Here is a 19,198-nt window from a genome sequence, read left to right as displayed (position 1 = left end):
GCTGTACTGATGCACAGATTGAATTCCAAACATCTGTTATGTATTTTAAGGGGTATCAAGCATTTACTCTGGGCGTGTGTTTTAATTACTACTCTGCCCATTGTTGCTTCTGCCTTCATGAAAGAAGCCAATGGACTACAGAGACGAATAAGCCAGTCTCTCCCTAGCTCTGGTGAGGGAGGTAGACTTGCTATGACTCTGATAAAAGACAGTGTGACTCAGGATCTCAGGAAGGACAGCCAATCCATCGGGAAGTGAGGAACAGTGGAGGAGACTGTGGATGGGGTGGGTTTGAGCTGCAGAGGTGAGAAAAGAGTCTCGTGACAGTGGTAATAACAGGATAGCCACACACATCAGTCACACACTCAGTGACCACAGCCAGCCAGTGTCCCCAGACAGTCTCGGGAGGCAAGTGCAATTGTGATGCCTTTGAACATCTTCAGAATGAAGTTCCTTCTCTAGGCTTCTGCTGCAAATCTTTGGTGAATGGAGTGGTTGCAGAGGGGTGGATGGATGGATGGATGGATGAATAGGTAGGTTTGTACATTGACTGATTAGAAAGGGCAAAATTGATCTGTGATTACACGACTTTTCTCTTATCCCTTTTTCTTTATAGGAAGAACTTCCATCTGTTGAAGAAAAATTCAAAATTATTGAGAGAGCTAAAAAATCTGGACTCCCGACAGTGGTAGGTGAAGGAGTATCAAACCTCCTTATTCCTGTCTGTCTTTGTGTGTGCTGGCGGGGAGGGGTGCCAGATAAGGTGGCAGGAGTGCCACCCCTGCAGGGACCTGGCGGTTTATACCTTTAGTAGTTTTATCCTGAGGAGTAAACTTCCATGTTTGCTACATGAAGAAGAAGTCCTCTAATCTCTGCCTTTGATTAAGAACCTTTCAGCCAGTGGACGCTGGTTCTCATCATGTTTCTGCAGAGCCTCTGGTTCTGCTGAGGGGCAGACGCCAGTCCACATCATTCAGCAGTGTGGTGTGGATCCTATGGACTAGGTTAAGACCCGGGTGCTATAATCAGGGGCTCCCTGACCCTGAGCCTCATTCTCTAAAGCAGGTCAGATCTCAGATGGACCTTTCTTCCAAATGATTTTAGAAGCAATTCTGAAGATGAGATCTGACCTGTGTTTGATCTGGAGAAACAAGAGCTTCCAAAAAGCATCTCAGCCTAGGGTCAGTGTCTTGGTGGGCACATAACAGGTGCTTGGAAGTCTTCAATAAACTGCTTCCTTAATCTTGAGTTTTTTAAAACTCATTTAAAAATTAAAACAGCTTTCTGTTCCTATTGTATTCCCTTCAGAAGCATCACTGGGCATCTCCTTAGAGAGAAAAACCTGCATTTATTATTCCTCAGACTATCATTCCCCACATTGTTTCCCAATGGTTGTTGTGCTGCTTTTTCTCCAGAGGAAGGAAGTTCTGGGGCGCGGGCGGTGAGGGGCGGGTGTTTCCTGAAGGGGCTTGGGGATTCACACCCCCTCCCTCCCACCATCCAGTAGGAAATGAGCAGTCACTTGGGTTCCAGACTCATCTTTTCCAGTGTAGGTTGAGTTCTTCCATGCTCCTTCCTATTGAGTGACGACATTGGTGTCTTGTGATTGTGGCCAGTTTGTTGAGTGTTAATGTACTTTAATTGCATAATGTACAATGGAAGTAGCTCCCTGGGGGACTGTTCTTGATATCTTAAAAGGTATCCACTTATTTTACAGTAAGGATGTTTTCAGGGTTCTTTAAAAGAACAGAAATAAGCTGGGGGGCTTTTTAGCTTTGAGATCCCGTGTATCAGTCAGTTAGCAAATAAATATATCTTGTCCCTCAACTTCCAATCAGGATGTTTCTCTTAATTTCTGGTATCAATTTATCTCCCTGCTGTCAAGCCAAAGTTTCTGCTTAACCCGTTCCTAGGATAAGTATGGCTTCCCAGATGGCGCTAGTGGTAAGGAACCCACCTGCCAATGCAGGAGACATGAGATGTGGATTCGATCCCTGGGTCAGGAAGATCCCCTGGAGGAGGGGATGGCAGCCCACTCCAGTATTGTTGCCTGGAGAGTCCCATGGTCAGAGGAGCCTGGTGGGCTCCAGTCCTTGGCATCTCAAAGAGTCGTACGCAAGAATGTAGAGACCACCTCACAACTAGGGTTTGTATGCTGTGAAGCTGGCAAAGATGTAAATAGTATAATGAACATAGGTACACATTCAAGAAAGCTCCCCCTTTCAATATTAATGCCTCTCGCCACCAAAAGGTAAAGTAAAAGTGACAGTCATGTTTCTTTGGCTTTTTAATGTGACATCACAAGGAAACCAAGCTATTCTGGTCTAGTCCTAATAAGAGAAAAAAAAAAAAAAAACTTGAATTCTAGTGAGGAAGAGGAAACGGTTGATTTTCTGTCCATGTGCTCTAGACTACCTGCTCCTCTGTGCACTGGTCCTGCCGCTCCTGGACATGAAGTGCTGTTGATGTTGCTAATTATCATTTCAAAAGCCTGGCTCTAATAAGGCCAGACACAGCGTCTGCATCCTCCCAGGCTCTCTGCAGTGCTAACATTTTGGAAGCTGTGAAATTTGATGAGTGTTTACAGCTAAAGGTCACCTGGGCTCACACCTCCATCCGTTACGCAGTCACCCGGCATCTCTCTGCTCCACAAGGAGCTGATGAGGACCCATGACCCGTAAGCAGCTACGAAGGAAAAAGCTTGGACTTTAAGGAGAGCAAACAAAAACATTTCAGATAAACCTGAGTTTGTTTTTTGTACGTCCAGTATATAGAATAGAGAAAATTTAAATGCTGAGGACTTATCAATATGTAAATGGAGCTGCAGAGAAATGAACCGGCTCTCCTTTGCTCTCCATTTGTTGAAAGAGACTGTCTTTTAGTTCGCGGCTTATGACCTCCCTTTCTGTCCAAGCCCCTACGTGATTATAGATCTTAGAATCAACTTGTCTGAGTCCAGACTGCTGGCCAACCCTGCCTGTAGTTCAGGAGGAAATGATGTCACAATTTTGGGCCCCATGTGCTTGAGGACAAGCTTTCCAAGGTCTCTGCTGGAGTACCGCCCACTAGCATCCATCAGCACAGAATCCCCTCCCAACCCCTGACATCCATTCTCTGGAGAATGGCACCCCCACGAATATGACAGAGCAAGGCTCCTCAGGATCTTCAGGACACCCACCTCTCCCGCTGGCAGCATGACAGTTCACCTCAAAAGCCTTAAAAGTAGGCAGTGATCATAGTTCCACATCTATGAATTTATTTTAAGGACTGTCAAAGATGATGTGAAAACACCTTTCAAATGGATGTGACCCAGATATCCAGTAGCAAGGATTTGGAATATGGAATAGTAACATAATGGAATGGAATATTCCACAGTCATCATTAATAACTTTGTTACACAAGCATATGGTGTAAAAGTGTTCGCACTCCAAGATGGTGTAGATGATGATTTTTATGTTAAGCATATTTTACACAATTTTTTTAAAGTGTTCACAAATATTTCAAGTGAAAAAACAGTGGCAAAACACAAACTGATGACATCTCATTTTGTAGGCAAAAACGCATCCTGAGATAGTAACCACTGTGATTTCAACATATAAGCAAAGGACATGAGTGGGTTTTAAAAAATTCTTCTCTTTCCTTTCTGTATTTTCTAATTTTCCCTCTAAGTATGGTCATTAAATGTAAACTATGGGGGAAGCAGGAGGAATAAGCTATCAAGATAAATCCCTGGGTCAGGAAGATCCCTAGGAGGAGGGCATGGCAACCCACTCTGGTATTCTTGCCTGGAGAATCCCATGGACAGAGGAGTCTGATGGGCTACAGTCCATCAGAGTCTGATGGGTCACAAAAAGTCAGACACGACTGAAGTGACTTAGCACACACACAGAAGGAGATATTGGAGAATGTGTTAAAATACAGAGCCCAGATTCTATCAATGTTGAGTCTAATCAGATTGTAATTTTGAGGTATTAAATGATTAGGCAGCAGAAACATTTCCATGTTGTTTAAATGCTCAGTAGTTTTTCCAATAGATTTTTCCAGAGTATATGGTAGAAATCAGGAGAAAAGTGTAACTGCTCTGGAAATGGTAATCCAAAATCTAAATTACAGAGACTGGAATCCACGTCTTGGGTGATGGAGCTGTGGTTCTTGGTTAAAGCTCTATTCCAGCGAGAGTGATGTCATCACCTCTAAACTGTGCCCACATCACTTGTCGTAGATCTAGTGACCTTGACACTGTACTCCAGTGTATAATTTATATTAATAGAAATGGCTATCGACATATTCCAATGTATCATTGTTTCTCGGGTCAATTCAACAGAGATTTAGATGAGCAAATTCTGCATATGCCGAAGGCCGTATCAGATGCACAAAAGTGGACCCAGAGCTCCTTTCTTCAGAGCGTGTGTGGCATTTGCCTGATTCAACAGCAAAGTGTCCCAAATCCATCATGGAGAAAGTGGACAAACAGTTTATACTTCCGAAAAAGTTTCCTTGGACAGCTGTCCAACCTCCCAGGCACCCTCAGATCAGTCAGAGCCCAGGATGGGTACAGCCCTTCACAAAGGGCTAAATGTGCCCTGCTTTGAAGAAGCAGTTTTCATTTCTCAAGTAGTCTTGGCCTGTGTTACAGTCCCAATTAGGGAGCTCCCCAGCTTCCTTATCTAAAGGTGTGAGAAGTGAAATATGCATGGTCATGTGGATCTGTCCACCACTGATACCTATCTGAAAGGCTTGGGTTTTTTTTTTTTTCCTTAACCAAAGCTAGAGAGAGTTTGTCAAACTGTGTGCTCTTACTTGCTCTTCACACATCACACTTCTAAGAGGTGGTCTCAGGAGCCAGACTGCCCTGCCTCAGCTCCTGACCTCCCGTTGTGGTGTCACAGGCTGTGCCTCCTTTCAACTGTCTCTACAAGGAGGTGGTGACAAGACCTGTCTTCTTAGGCCGCCTGCAAGGATAGACGAGATCGTGTGCTGAGGCTTCTTGGAACAGTGCCTGATCCTTTGTAAGTTCTTGGTAAACGTCAGCTGTATAGCAGATGTATATGTGGCAGCAATATAACCAAACTTTATACCTGAGAATTCTAACTCCTTCCAACCTAAAAATTCACAGCCGCGAAACGCACAAAATCGCAGTGTTTTACATTGCCGAAGGTCAAGAAGACAAGTGTTCAATCCTTTCCAATGAAAGGGGAAGCCAAGCATATGAAGACTTTGTTGCTGGTCTTGGATGGGAGGTAATTCATTTCACCTAGGAGATGTTTGCCCATCAGCATTATCTAAGGATGTATGTAAGCTAGATGTTGATGGTATATGTTTTTACATTCATATATAGCTTGGATAGAGTTCTGGAGTTGAAGGGTGTGTAGAATTTGACCTCTTGTGTTAGTTTTTTTTCATACTTTATACATAAACTTTTGTTCCCCCTTAACTTTCCTTTTAATATTATTTCATTTGCTTTTTATGTGAACTGAGTAGTCAGATTGTCTCTCCCAACTGTAGACAGTGGGTAGTAAGAGAAGACAGACAGGGACAGAGAAGCAATGCCTTTGGTCCCCGTATGGAAACTGGAGAAGAAATCAATGACTCAGGGGTGAAAAATGAAGAGTTGGATGAAGTCAAAAGTTGACTTGACAGTAGATGTGATGGTTTTGCTATCAATTTGTTCTCTTCAGGTAGGGCCCAGGGTGGTTGATATTTAAAAATTTTGTTTCTTCTTGGCTAAGTGATATTCCGACAGAAAGATATCCATACATTTATACACACACACGCACACACATATATATGTCTCCAAAACATATTCTAAAAGAATCCAGAATAGTTAAAATACACATTAACATATATGAAATAATTTTCTTACTTTTCCTTACTCTTGTTTTGGTTTCTTGATCATCTGTACTGTGGGTAGCTCTCTGGGTGCCTAAGTGAGATTGACCTCTGAGAGCTGAGCGTTTAGCAAAGGGACCGATAAGGAGATGAAGATAGGACAAGAGCACATCAAGGTCAAGACCATGTTCTTTGTCATCAAGAAGATTTTAGTCTGAAATAGTTATTACACTTTCAGTAAATTGTTCGTCTTACTAATAAAATGATTTCTTATTTGTCATGGAATATATGTAGTATTTAATTCACATTTCTAAACTATGCATTTCTTAACTAGCATTTTAAGAAAAGACTAGAAGAAAAAAAAAAAAAAAAAAGAAAAGACTAGAAGATTAATTCAGTGCATATATTGATTGTCTTTGGCACAGAAGAAATTCTTTTGTTTCTTTTTTTTTTTTTTTTCAGTTGTGTTACCACAGGTGCTTTACTGAAGGAATAGCAGTTTATGAAAAGTAAAAACAAAATACTGAAAGATAATCTAAACTGACTAAGAAGAGAACATTCTTACCTTAGCCTGAAAAAGAATTATGAGTCAGAGACTTTGGGCAGCTGTATAAATTGGAAGAACCCTTTTGAAAGGCAGTTTAGGAGTGGCTATTAAATTTGTGAACATTTGTACCCTTTGACCCGAAAGACTGCTTTGAATGCTCCTTCTGGTTTGACCACACCAGGACTGTTGGAGAAAGCAGAAATGCCACAGATCCATCAACAAGGGAGCTCTGTGCATGTCTCTACGTACAGACATATTTATGTGTCAGGGGGAATAAAGTTGAAGAAATATGCATCAAACCTTTGCTAGTGTTTTTTTTTAAGTAGGTACAATTTTGGAGCCCTTTCATTGTTAATTTTTTTATCTTTTAAAAAAAATCTTACTGGCGTATACTTGATTTATAATGTTGTGTTAGCTTCAGATGTACAGCACAGTGAATTAGTGGCTTCTCAGGTGCCGCTAGTTGTAAAGAACCCGCCTGCCAGTGCAGGAGACTTAAGAGACGCGGGTTCGATCCCTGGGTTGGGAAGATCTCCTGGAGAAGGACATGGCAACCCACTCCAGTATTGTTGCCTGGAGAATCCCATGGACAGAGGAGTCTGGAGGGATACAGTTCATGGGGTCGCGAAGGGTTGGACATGACTGAAGTAACTTAGCATGCATGCACGCGCATACACATATCCACTCTTTTTAGATTCTTTTCCCATATAGGTCATTACAGACTATTGAGTTAATGTTTATTTAATATTTAATTTCATCTCACTTTGTATTAAAATTGTTTATAAGCAGAAAATTATAAAAATGAAAATACTTAGATTAAAAAAAATAATAAACACACTCCCGCTTAGTGAATAAGAACAGCTCCTCTTTGGTCCTCACTCTCTTCCCTTGTGTCCTGCATCAGGTGGACCTGTCAACCCACTGCGGGTTCATGGGCGGGCTTCAGCGCAATGGCAGCACGGGCCAGACCGCCCCCTACTACGCTACCTCGACCGTGGAAGTCATCTTCCACGTCTCAACTCGGATGCCGTCAGACTCAGACGACTCGCTCACCAAAAAGGTAAGGACCCTCCTGGGGGACCATGCTTGGCTATCCTGGGACAGAGCAAGGTCCATGATGTGTCACACACATGGAGACCGGCTTCCTCTGGGGTCCCTCCTCAAGCTACCATTGTCATTAATTTGAAATATCCTGCTTGGCACAAACTAGATAAAGATAACAGGAAAATCGGTCAGTCGTGTAAGTCTTAAATCCTGAGATGAAGATGAAGGAAGCGTCTTCGATGTTGTTGGCTTTGGGTCTTCTCTCCCGTGACTGTTAACTGAGAGAAAGTTACGCTGTTGACCTCCCGGGCTGGCCAAGGTCATCTGACGTAAGGACCCTCTACGGCTGGGGTTGGAGAAGGCTGGCGCCCCCCAGGGCTGCCAGAGGGGGTCGCTTGGCAGACCATCTGCAAAATGGCTAGTGCACGTGGCCTGCTGCCCACGGCCCCACCTCCTGTTCTCCATCTGCACGGGGCCTGCGGGCAGTTTTCTCTCGAGTTCAGAGGAGACCTCCATCCTCCACCTGGGAGTCAGCATTCCAGGGCCCCGTGTGCGTTCTAACCTGCAGGCTGAACACCTCAGCTGACCACAGGAAGTGAGGGGGCCCCTAAGAGAAGAGGATGTTTTACTCTGGGGAGGAAGCCTGGAAATCTGACCCATGTCTGTGTTTCCAGATTAGAACAATTGGGTCTCACATGCTGGTGCCAGGGGCTGAGCCTGGAACCCCCTCTTGACAGCCCTCTCTTCCAACAAGGATTCTAGGAACTGAGGCAGCCCCTGGAGGGTGGAAAACAGACTATTCTGATGCTAAGACTGGCAGTTTGGTGCTGTGTTAGGTGGCAGGGGAGTGTCTATAGCCAGGGTTCAAGTGAGTAGCCAGTTCCTTCGTCAGCCAGTTCCCTTAGTTTTTCCATCTACTACATGGGATTAAAAACACAGTTCATGTCCCAGGGTTGCTGGGCAGTGGGTGGACAATGCCTGCAAAATTGCTGAGCACTGATCTGGTACCCAGCAGCCCTCATCCTTGCCTGCTGGTTGGATAGACTCTTCCTCCTGGCCTGTTAGGTGGGTGATTGATACTGGCCTGCAGGCTTCCTTGTACCTGCCTCATTTCTCTTCTTTGTGGTTTTGCTCTTTCGTCACTGCAGCCATGGCCATCCGGACCACAGACACAGTAGGTGGCTGTGTTCGTGGGACCTCAGTGGTCAGGTTGGGGCATGATCAGACTCCGCCCACAGTGACCAGGGGTCTCGGATGTGCAGAGCATGGCTGACTTTCCCTCAGTGGCCACATGCTGGCTCCTCAGGGCCTGGGGAGCTGCCTCCATGTCTTAGGTTTTGGTGGTGGTGGTATTCTTAGTGGAGGGGGCCCGGCCCACAGAGACGTGATCTCAGATTACCCAGACCCTAGGCAAGATTCTCAGGCATGCTCAGCCACTAAGTCTGGTCCCCCATGGACTGTAGCCCACCAGGCTCCTCTGTCCATGGGATTCTCCAGGCAGGAATACTAGAGTGGGTTGCCATGCCCTCCTCCGGGGGATCTTCCTGACCCAGGGATCGAACCCACATCCCCTGCTTGGCAGGCAGATTCTTTACCACTGAGTCGCCTGGGAAGCCTCAGGCAAGAACCACACATCATTTTTTTATTACCATGTAAATTGCTGCTACTCTGCAAGTGCGTCACCATAGTCTATGATTTTCTTTTTTATCACTGAAAACTGTTTTGTTACAAGATTGCTTTATATTTTAAACTTTTCAAAGAATTATTTCCTAAGTAGAGTTGTCTTTTTTTTTTTTTTTTTGAGAAAAGACAGTGTTTTCTTGATAAAAACACCCTGTTATAAATCCTATTCTAAGGCTTGGCTGGGCCGTAAGGTTTCCTACTGCAATCAGGCAAATGCAGCTGATCCCTTTTGCTTCTCCAAGATTTAACATCGTTAGTGACAAACTCTCTCTATCAGGACATCTCACAGCTCGACCAGAAATCAGTCACAAGAACAGCGGCCCCACAGTTCCTCGTCTCATTCCGACTGAATTGTCCCTAACAGCTTAAAAATGAGCTGCAGAATTCTAAAGTGATTCATGCTCTCCTCTGCCCCCGTCACGGGGCCACTTTTTCAACCCTGCAATCTGGTGGCAACCCCATACTGAACTCTTGATCCTTCACCGCAGAAATTCGTTAGCTCCAGCCCGATTAGATTTTTCACAGCTAATCTAACTGCTGTAGGGGTTTGCAGAGTGGGGACAGAGCTGTGCTATTGGATTTGTCCAATTCATTTGACTCCAGGACTATAATTGCACTTATGTCTTACAAGGCTTTTATAGCCCGAGGCTGGCCAGCGCATAAAAAACAAATTGGCAGTGATACAGGACGAGTGGAGGGGATGAAAGGCCCACATTATCAGTCTCCAGGCAGCACTGCTCTGGCAGGAAGTTTCCTGGTTAATTTACAAATAAAACTTAGATTTTAGGATGGGCACACTGTCGGCCGAACAATGGGGATGTCAGGGCTGCCTGTTACTTAGTAAAAGTAGCAGCCGGGCCCACTGAGGAGCAGGAATTCTTCAATCAAACAGACGACTCCTTCTGGAGCCAGCTGGCGACGTAATGCAATTAGTCGGGAAAGGAGGTCAGCCCATTAGGTGTGTACCAGGGCCAGTGTCAGCAGTGGGCGCCGCCTGGCAGCGGCGGGCAGAGGGGCCCCGGCAGAGGGTCTGCACAGCCCTGTCAGGGTGAGAAGTGGCAGGAAAAGCACTGATGTCTGAAGGCTCAAGCCCCGAGCGTTTGTCAAGCCTCTTGTGCAGTTGAAGCAGTAGCTGGTGTGAAGGATGGCTCGTGCAGACGACTCGCCACTCCCATCAACTTGACTCGTGGGCTCAAGTTTCTCCCTGGAGGGCCCGTCATTGGAATTCTCCAAAACTCACATAGTGACATCTCTGTAATGAAACCCCCTTTAGACGGAGCGACACTTTGAAGCTTCTGGAGTACTCCTGGATGTTCTGACGTGGTTGACAATCTGGCCGGGTGACTCTTACATGCTCTTCCTTCCTTCATGTTCTCATCATGGACGGAAGAGGGTGCGTCCCTGCTCTTCACACCCCATGTATTTGCAACTGGTTCCATGGCCTCAGCTCTGACTTCTGTGCGTTGGATAATTAACCTGTGACTTGTGTGGAGGTCTGAGGCAAGTGACAGTGAAGGCACCTTTCAGACGGTGAACCTTGAGTCACCACTTGGAGTCTTACCACACCAGAAGCGTGGACCTGGTCCTGTGATCTCTTCCTTCTTGGTCCATCCTGAGAATACAGTTGTAAACAGAATTGGGAGAAAATTTTTTTTTTTGGATGTGGAACATTTTTGAAGTCTTTATTTGTTACAATATTGCATCTGTTTTTTCTTTGTTTGTGTGTTTTTTTTTTTTTTTTTTTTGGCCATGGGGTATGTGGGATCTCAGTTCCCCAAGCAGGGATCGAACCTGCACCTCCTGCACTGGAAAGGGGGTGGCTTCACCACTGGACTGTCGGGGAAGTTCCAGGAGACTTGCGTGGGTTATGTGATCAAGTTACCTAATTTAGAAAAGGGAGGTTAACTGCAAAAATTTCAATCCTCACTGTGTCAGCTCAGAGCTGATGCCCTGTGACTCACGAGTCTGGACAGGGAGCTATCCCAGGTTCTGGGGTGCCGACCTTTGGTGGGACGGCCATGCAGGAAGGCTGTTCAGTGGGTGTGTTGGTCCCGTTCAGAAGCGTGTGCCAGCCCTGCAGTGAGGGGGCACAAAACTACCCAGAAAGCTGTCTCTTTCTATGGGGTGAGCAGGGTAGATGTGTGCCCCCGGGCAGCCCCTGCTCCTGGTTACCTTCTGCTCTAAATTCCTCCCGAAGTTTCCATCTGAAACCACTCTGATTTCCCTCAAAAACATGCCTTCATTGTGCTGCTGGGGAGCCGCTGCTATGTTTTGACTCCAAAAGACTGAATTTTAGGAGTGCGTCATAAACTCCTTGCATGTTTTATTGAAAGGGAATAAGGAAGGAAAATGGATATCTAGAAGTAGAGAGATGCCTAGTGTTACTATGAAAACCCAGGGTCTTTTTTAAAAACTATTTATGCAAGGGATCAGCCTCAACTTTTGCTGCTACCCTTCTAGCCTTTATATGTAAGAGAGGAGGAGAAGGAAAAACTTATTTTACATTTAGCAAGTGGTGGGTGTCACTGAATTTTTCCACACCCATCACACCTCGTGTTCAACACCCACAGTAAAGTGTGTGTCCCAGAGCCCAGGTTCAGATGCAGCTGAATCAAGTGCCTCACGTGGGGGCCACCCGAGCTGGAACCTCACCTCACTGTAGGTACAAAGGTACAGTGGTCCCCAGAGGTGTGACAGAGGAGGAAGAAGCAGGCATTGCAGGAAACCAGTCTCCCTTATGACCTCGTGAAGAGAAGGGAGGCCTACTGGGGTGACCTTGGGTTTTCCCCTTGTGGTCAGAGAGTCTATAAAGAAATTGCATTTATATCAACATGTTTTAAATACACGGTATTTGAAAACATCCTTTTTTATGCTGTAAGACAAAGTGCTTGCTTTGACCCGACATCTCTCTTTTATTAAGAGCCTCTGAATTTAGTTCTTCTCGGGGCTCACCTGTTAAATAAGTTCACAAGCAAGGCAGGCTTTGTCACGGGCATAGGCAGGTGTATGGGGGCGAGGATTCGCATTCTCATTAGGCACCTGGGGACCTCACCAGCCAGCCCCCGTGGGTTTAGGACTTCAATTTCAGCCAGCATTTTAGCTTTTATAATCGAGTTTGCTTGACTCAAACAGCCAGGCCTGCCCACAGGAGCTCACCTGCACTTCTCCAACCCCAGATGCACAGTCGCTGCACAGGATCTCCAGGGAGGGTGTTCTTGCATCGGATCGAGCTGTGCCCTCACGGCCGCTCAGAGGGTCCCTTCCTTGGAGGCACAGGAAGCCCTCCCCAGAAAGGGCAGGAGTCTCTGACTCGTCGACTTTGGACCGCATGGCCTCTTGTGTCTAAATGGGAGGGCTGGGGAGTTGCGCTGTCACAGAGCTGTTGCCCTGGGGTGCAGCCTAGATGGCCGTGGGCAGTGGAGATGCGTGGATCAGAAGCCCCCGCCCAGCTTCCACGCTGCTTCTGCACTTGTGGTGGGGGAGGCTCGCCTTCCTGAGCCCCCTCCCTCCTTATTAGACTACGTAAAGGTGATCTCAGAGAGTTAGTGGAAAGATAGAACAAAATGTACGTGTGAACAGACTTCTCTGCAGTAAGGCACTCTTTGAATGCTCGGTGCTACTGCTTCGTAGCTACTGCTACTGTTTCTTATTAAATTTAAGTAACCCTAGTTTCTTAGACAAAGGTAAAATTATATATACTTTTTCTTAAAGGTTTGTCCTAAATTTGGTTTTTATACATTTGGTAACGATTGTGTTATAATGGCTTCTGTTCTCTTATATGCATCTTTTTTTCTTAATCATCATCGAATTAAGAGCTTTATGAAGCTCTATTGTAATATGGAATAAAAGACTCATACTGTCCATTGTGTAGAAATACCCTCAGCCACATAAAGCATCAGGCTTTGCTGCAGGAATAAAATTAAATTTTTAACAAATCCTGGAAAAGGTCCTGTCCCCATCCAGCCACATGTACCTGCGATGCTTACATGCCTCTCTTGGTTCCAATGTGTTTCATGGAAGGTGAGCTGTGTGGTTTTTTTTTTTTTTTTCCCCTGTGCACTTGTGCTTTTTAAAAAATCCTCATAGAAGGCATCAGTGTTGTAACCTTTTTCGGAGGTGAATTATTTTTGCCTCAGAGTATAATAATTCAATTTGTAAGCCACGACCCTTCATAAAGTGCTGTGATCACTCTGATTAATAAGGAGCCAATTTGCTGTTGCAGCTCCGTCACTTGGGGAATGACGAAGTCCACATCGTCTGGTCAGAGCACTCCAGGGACTACCGCAGCGGGATCATCCCCACCGCCTTCGGAGACGTTTCAATCATCATCTATCCCATGAAGAATCACATGTTCTTTATCGCGATAACCAAGAAACCTGAGGTATGTTTCCACTGCGCTCTTCATGTGACTTGTACTGTGATTTGCATGATGGCTCCCTGTTACTGAAAAACAGTGTTAATCGATATGTTAAAGGGGCCACTTGACACGTACATGAATTAGACGTGCTGTATAGGAATTAATATGAATTGGGGTTTTTCAAACACTCTTTCATCAGGAGCACAGATTTCTGTATTTTATTGCTGAGATTCTTTGAAAATTATATTGTAAAGACATGTATGGTTTTTTAAATGTTTTTCATGTTTAAGATCTTATAATATAAAGAAAGGATTGAAAGTCTGGGGCATCTCGATGAATAATAATAAGATCTGAATGAGCCCCATGTCACATGCAGCATTTTATGGATGACTCTGGGTAGAGGATCCAGCCTTGCTTCTGCCGCTGCTAACGGGGGTCAGTCCTGAAGGATTTTGGAGAAGTCCTAAAGAGCTGGGCCCCCCCGGTTGTTCAGTCTATGTTGGGGCTCTAAAGATGGATGCATCTTCCCACCCAATCGGTTCAGCTGGGTATCCATCATGGGAACGGCCAGAACCATTCGGCGTCGTGAGCGCAGGACCTAGATTGGCTTCCATTTCCGCCCTTGTCCTGCCTTTGGTGGTGATTTAACAGCGCTTTGTACAGTGGCTTGATTTTGTTTTGGAATTAATAATCCAAGATGGGCTTCTTAGTCTTTTCAGTAAACCTTTAGTGTATTATCTCTCCTTCTCAAGAAAATGACATGTGCCTCAGCTTCATACTAAATACAACCTTCATTTCTGTTCCAGATTGTCCTCCTGCAGGAGCTAAAAGTTACCGTTCTAAACATACTCTTTTTCAGCTTTAAAAATAATAGGCAAAACTTTCCTGGGATTTATAACCTAAAAGTGTTCAAGTTGTGAAGATTAAATGAGCTAAGAAATGAAAGGTGTTTAAATCAGTGCCTGGTCCAGAGGAAAAAGCTATTTAAGTGTTGATAATGATGATAATAATAATAACTTTTATTATTATTGCTATTATTGTTTTTTGTTATAGTTACTACCATGAAAATAGAATAAATAATGACTGCGGGACAACTCCTAAACTCAGAAAAGTCCCCACTCTGGCTGGTGAGGAGCCTGACATAAAGAGAACTCTCTTCTCTTTTCAAGGAGTGAAGATACCAAAGTTTTTCATATTAAATATTTGTGTGATCTTTGGTCCAAGTCTCTGTGTGTGTGAAGTGTTCAATTTTGTATAAGAAACTGGTTCTTAGTGCTAATAACATTTGCGTGTGTCTAAGAAGGACAGTAATTTAAAAAATTAAACTGCAAATTTTAATATTAGACAACTGATAAATTTAGTATCCTGTGGCTTTCCAAACTGGCAAATGTGTTTCTTTAATATTTAGTATGGATTAACTGGCTCTATTAGTTCATTTTCAACATGGCCCTCTAAAATGTCATTTAATGTCTTAAAAATGTCACCTTTATTTTTATAGCAAATTAAAAATATAAAAGGTATTTCAGTTCACTTTATAGTATCAAAGTGATTTTTAAAAGGTATGATAGTGTATGAAAACAAATATTATCATACTTTTTAAAATTTCTTTTTAAAAATATGTAAGTTTTATATATTTGGCCATAAATTCTGACAAGATGAATCGAGCAAATCGCTTTCTTAATATTTCAGTTCAAAAGGCCTAAAGGAAAGAAGAGAATAATGGACAACTGGAAATTTAGTGCTATCCCCACATTTAAAGGACAAACCATTACAATGTAATAAAATTAATCCAGACATTTCCAGGGCAAGTGTGGCTGACCTTTTGTTCGCCAACCACTGACCTCAGGGTGAATGCGAGAGGCTTGTGGAGGGAAAGTCTGTTTGTTTGGCTTGGGTCCCTGGTATTTAAATTGCATTCCCTAATCAAATGAAAAGGCTGTCCTCTCTATCAGGTTACAGAATCCATGGCAACATTTGGCCTTTTATATCCATAATGTTAGCCTTTTTGTTTGCATCTAAGTAGAGACACCTGGAGCAATGTTAACATTAACCGATTTAGCATTAATAGCTTCATTATATAAGAATTTCTGATCAGATAGCTGTTACTTTTGTTATATTGCTTCAGCTTGTATTGTTGTCATTTTTTATCTCCCTGCTTGGCAACCGGGCAATGATTTGCAAATTTTTTTTGTCTTGATTAATTAAGCAATATAATTATCAGTAACCACGATGCAGTCTTTGCTCAACAAAGCTTCTGAGAGAAAACAATGGTAAGTCTGTTAGTATGAATGCATTCCACGTGTCCCAGATGCATGAGGATATTACGGACAATGAGGGGAAAGGCCGCCTGGGAGCGGGGACAAAGGGTGTCAGGCAGGCCCGACACACTACACATACCGCCAGGGACGCTCTGCGGGCTCCCGGGGACACAGACGCCTCGTTAGATTACAGCTAGTCAGCAGAGATTAATTCTCAGCCATTTGGTGCAATAATTTACCCATTCCTCAGTCTTTTAACCAGCATGCCTTACCACGGAAGGGGAGGCTTTGTGCTCGAAAGGTTTATTTAACCTTCCCCACTTTTAGGGATTGCCACACAAAATCAATATTTTTGCTAAGAAATTGTCACGACGCAGCTGCTCAAAGTTAAGAACGATCCTTCTCTGAAGGACAGGGACGTGTACAACTTTTCACAATGACCACATCGGAGCATCTGTGGAGGACTTGTATCTTTCATCTGAACTTGGTGTGACTGTGTTCTGAGTACGCTATACTGGCCTCCGGGTAGCCATACTTCCCTAAGAATAATTTTAATCCTTTTTGTTTTTTTTAGGAGGGAAAAAGAAAAAAGAAAAAAAAATCTCATCAGTACACAAAAGTCCTGCTCACTGGACGGAGTCATGCATATTCAAATTGTACTTTCATTCACTGGGCCTCATTAGTAGCCTGTGTAATAACGCGGGGCTGTTTGTAATACAAGCTCACAGACAGCGCTGCTTCCAAGGCCTTTGAAATTGAACATATTTCGCTTTTTCATCCATACACCTCCCTTAAATATACAAATTATGTGCCTGGCAGAACCCGCCTTGCCTTCATAATACAGCCTCTACAAAACAGTAGGTTGCAGGAGCGTAGCTGTGCTTACGGGAGGCAGGGATCTGAGAAGGTCTACTCCCTTCTTGAGCTTTTCATCCAACTTAAAACATATAAATTTACCGAAAAATCAGTGTGCTTAGCAGCATATTGGGTTGGCCAAATAGTTCACTCAGCTTTTTCCATACTGTGGACATCGCCTCTTTAGTCACAGCAAAGAAATATGCTATTGCCAAACTTGTGGTGTTTTGGTTTTTTTTCTAAGTTGATGGTCAGGGAAGACTTACGCCCTGGGCAAAACGTGAGATTTACAGGGTTTGTTAAAACACCCAATTTGTCCTGCAGGAAAGTGATTCACAAAACCTCCATGCAGCAGGGGGGTACCCATATTACTTTGTTTCTTCCAGTAACTGGAAACAACATGGGAACTCAGAACAATATGGGTGCTCATTTGCTTGTGTGAATTTGTGAAGGTATGTTTTAGCATTTTTGCTATCTTTCTCTCCAGGGACCTTAGTGATTGGCTTGTGCCTCTCTGACCAAAGGGTAGATGAGCAGAAGCAGCCTTGACCAGGAACAGTTTAGGACAAGAGGAAGCTTTGAGGAAGGGTCCTTTTTGTCACCCCAAGCAGATTGTCCATTTTGTAAGTGAAAACCACATTGGCGTCCTCTAGGATCTCCTTACTTGGCCCTGGTAGTTACAGGCTTGGGACGAAAACATGATGATTCGATCGTTTCTGAAAAGCACAGGCAGGAGTGGGTAACAGGATAGGAGCTGGGACCCCAAAGTTCCAGTCCTTGTGCTTCCGCAGCAAGGGTGTCTTGGGCAGTCCCTCAACATCTCTGGACTTTAGCTTCCTCAGTTGTAACACTGAGGTTGGGGAGCATCCATCTTCCATGGATTCTAAGCACCCCTTTAAGAGGAGAGGCCCTTGTTGGAGCTTCCTGATCCTAGATGCCCATCCTTTCCCGAAGTTGCCCTGAGGCTACTGTTATAGTTTGTGGCTGTCCTGCAGACTCAGCAGCTATTGTGAGTGTGTGTGTGTGTGTGTGTGTGTGTGTGTGTGTGTGTAGTTTGTGGCTCTCCTGCAGGCTCAGCAGCTATTGTGTGTGTGTGTGTGTGTGTGTGTGTGTGTGTGTGTGTGTGTGTAGTTTGTGGCTCTCCTGCAGGCTCAGCAGCTATTGTGAGTGTGTGTGTGTGTGTGTGTGTGTGTGTGTCTCCAGGAAGACAGCTAACCCTCACTGGGAGCAAGTTATGTACTCGGGATGCTGGTTAGGGCCCATGCACCAGAAGCCACAGGAGCATTTGCACATGTGAGATCCTGAGTAGCCAGTGCTGGCACCCGTTTTTGGAAGGAAATCTTTTCCTAGGGTGACTTTTTTATAAAGGGGATGTGTTTGACTACAACCTGGTTGTGTAAATTTCTTCTTGTTTCACATGTGCAGTTTGAATATTTCAAATATTTCTTAAACATTTATCTCAACCCCAGCCAAATTGTCCTTTTTGAGATTAAGTCATACATTTTCAAATACTTTGGGGACGTTCCCAAGGAAGGTGAGTTGCTTATTTTTGAATATGTAAAGAATCATTTGTTTTGAAGAGATAATTAAAGACACTGGACAACTAGAATTCACTAAATATGTTATTAAATGGATAACTGCAATATGTTCTGGTTTGGTAATTTATTATTATTGTTGTTGTTGGGAGGTTTTTAGGTAGAGGAATGACATTGGGAACTTTGTGAAAAAGGCAGCTGTCATTTGCAGATGTTACATCAAAATCAGATTTCTTCTCTAGTTCATTGCCACTCCTAATTAGAGAATTCCCTCGATAGAAGGGATCTATATTATTCCTTTTGTCCAGTTTTGAAAGACTGTCTGAGTCACCGAAAAAACTGCTGCCAAAGAATAATAAGGGACATTTATTTATAAGATAAACTTCAGTACAGATGGAAGAAAAAACCTGTGGCCTATTATTAACTCCTAGCTCCTGTTTTATCTTGCACAACAATTTAGCTATTAAGAATTCCCTCTCAATTGATCTTCCCCAAAAGTTGCATTGTTTTCCCTTTTTTCAGCTGGTCTTTGATATTTACATCTTCCCACCTTTGTCTTCTCCTTCTCTGTTGGCAAGAGTCAGCCTGTGTAAATGTGCCCCGAGCAGCCACTGGAAGAGCCTGCTGTGTGTCAGAAAGTGGGCAGTTTTCATTCTCTGCCCCAGTTGACCTTAGCAGGAAGGGCCTTCCTCTCTGACCACTCAGCATGCACCCGTGTGCCTCCCGAAGCTCCTGTGGTTGCATGGAGGTTGCATGTGGTCACCTGTGGTTGCGTGCACCCTCAGCTAAATCTGGGCAAGGCAGGCCGGGATGCCAGGAGTGTGGAGAACATCTCCGTGAGCAGGACACAGGCCCGCCGCCCCCAGGACTAGCCGTGTACTTTCTGTGCTGCCCTTGAAGTTCATTAGTTGATTGTTTGTTATGGTTGCATTTTTATTGTTTAGTTAGCTTCATGAATTTTTTTATTTAAATTACAGCTCCATCTCGCTGATTACTGGATTCTTTTTAAGGTTAGGGCTTGGACCTTATGACAGATCCGTAGAACACTTCTCCCCTGCACCTCATCACAACATCAGCTGGGCTTTTGTAT

At 44.1% G+C, this 19,198-nt stretch overlaps 1 protein-coding gene across 2 annotated transcripts in view; it reads left to right on the top strand.

Moving 5' to 3' along the window:
• Positions 1 to 19,198, top strand: part of RALGAPA2 (Ral GTPase activating protein catalytic subunit alpha 2) — a 270,511-nt gene that overhangs the window by 171,639 nt on the left and 79,674 nt on the right. For both annotated transcript variants that reach the window (XM_065921331.1, XM_065921330.1), the window contains exons 33-36: positions 617 to 688; positions 5,117 to 5,240; positions 7,281 to 7,436; positions 13,326 to 13,484. In XM_065921331.1, coding sequence (XP_065777403.1) covers positions 617 to 688; positions 5,117 to 5,240; positions 7,281 to 7,436; positions 13,326 to 13,484 — 511 coding nt within the window. The remainder of the gene's footprint in view (positions 1 to 616; positions 689 to 5,116; positions 5,241 to 7,280; positions 7,437 to 13,325; positions 13,485 to 19,198) is intronic.

Source organism: Muntiacus reevesi, chromosome 2 (genome assembly GCF_963930625.1).
Source record: "Muntiacus reevesi chromosome 2, mMunRee1.1, whole genome shotgun sequence".
Lineage (NCBI taxonomy): Eukaryota > Metazoa > Chordata > Mammalia > Artiodactyla > Cervidae > Muntiacus > Muntiacus reevesi.
This window is presented reverse-complemented; position numbering and strand designations above follow the sequence as displayed.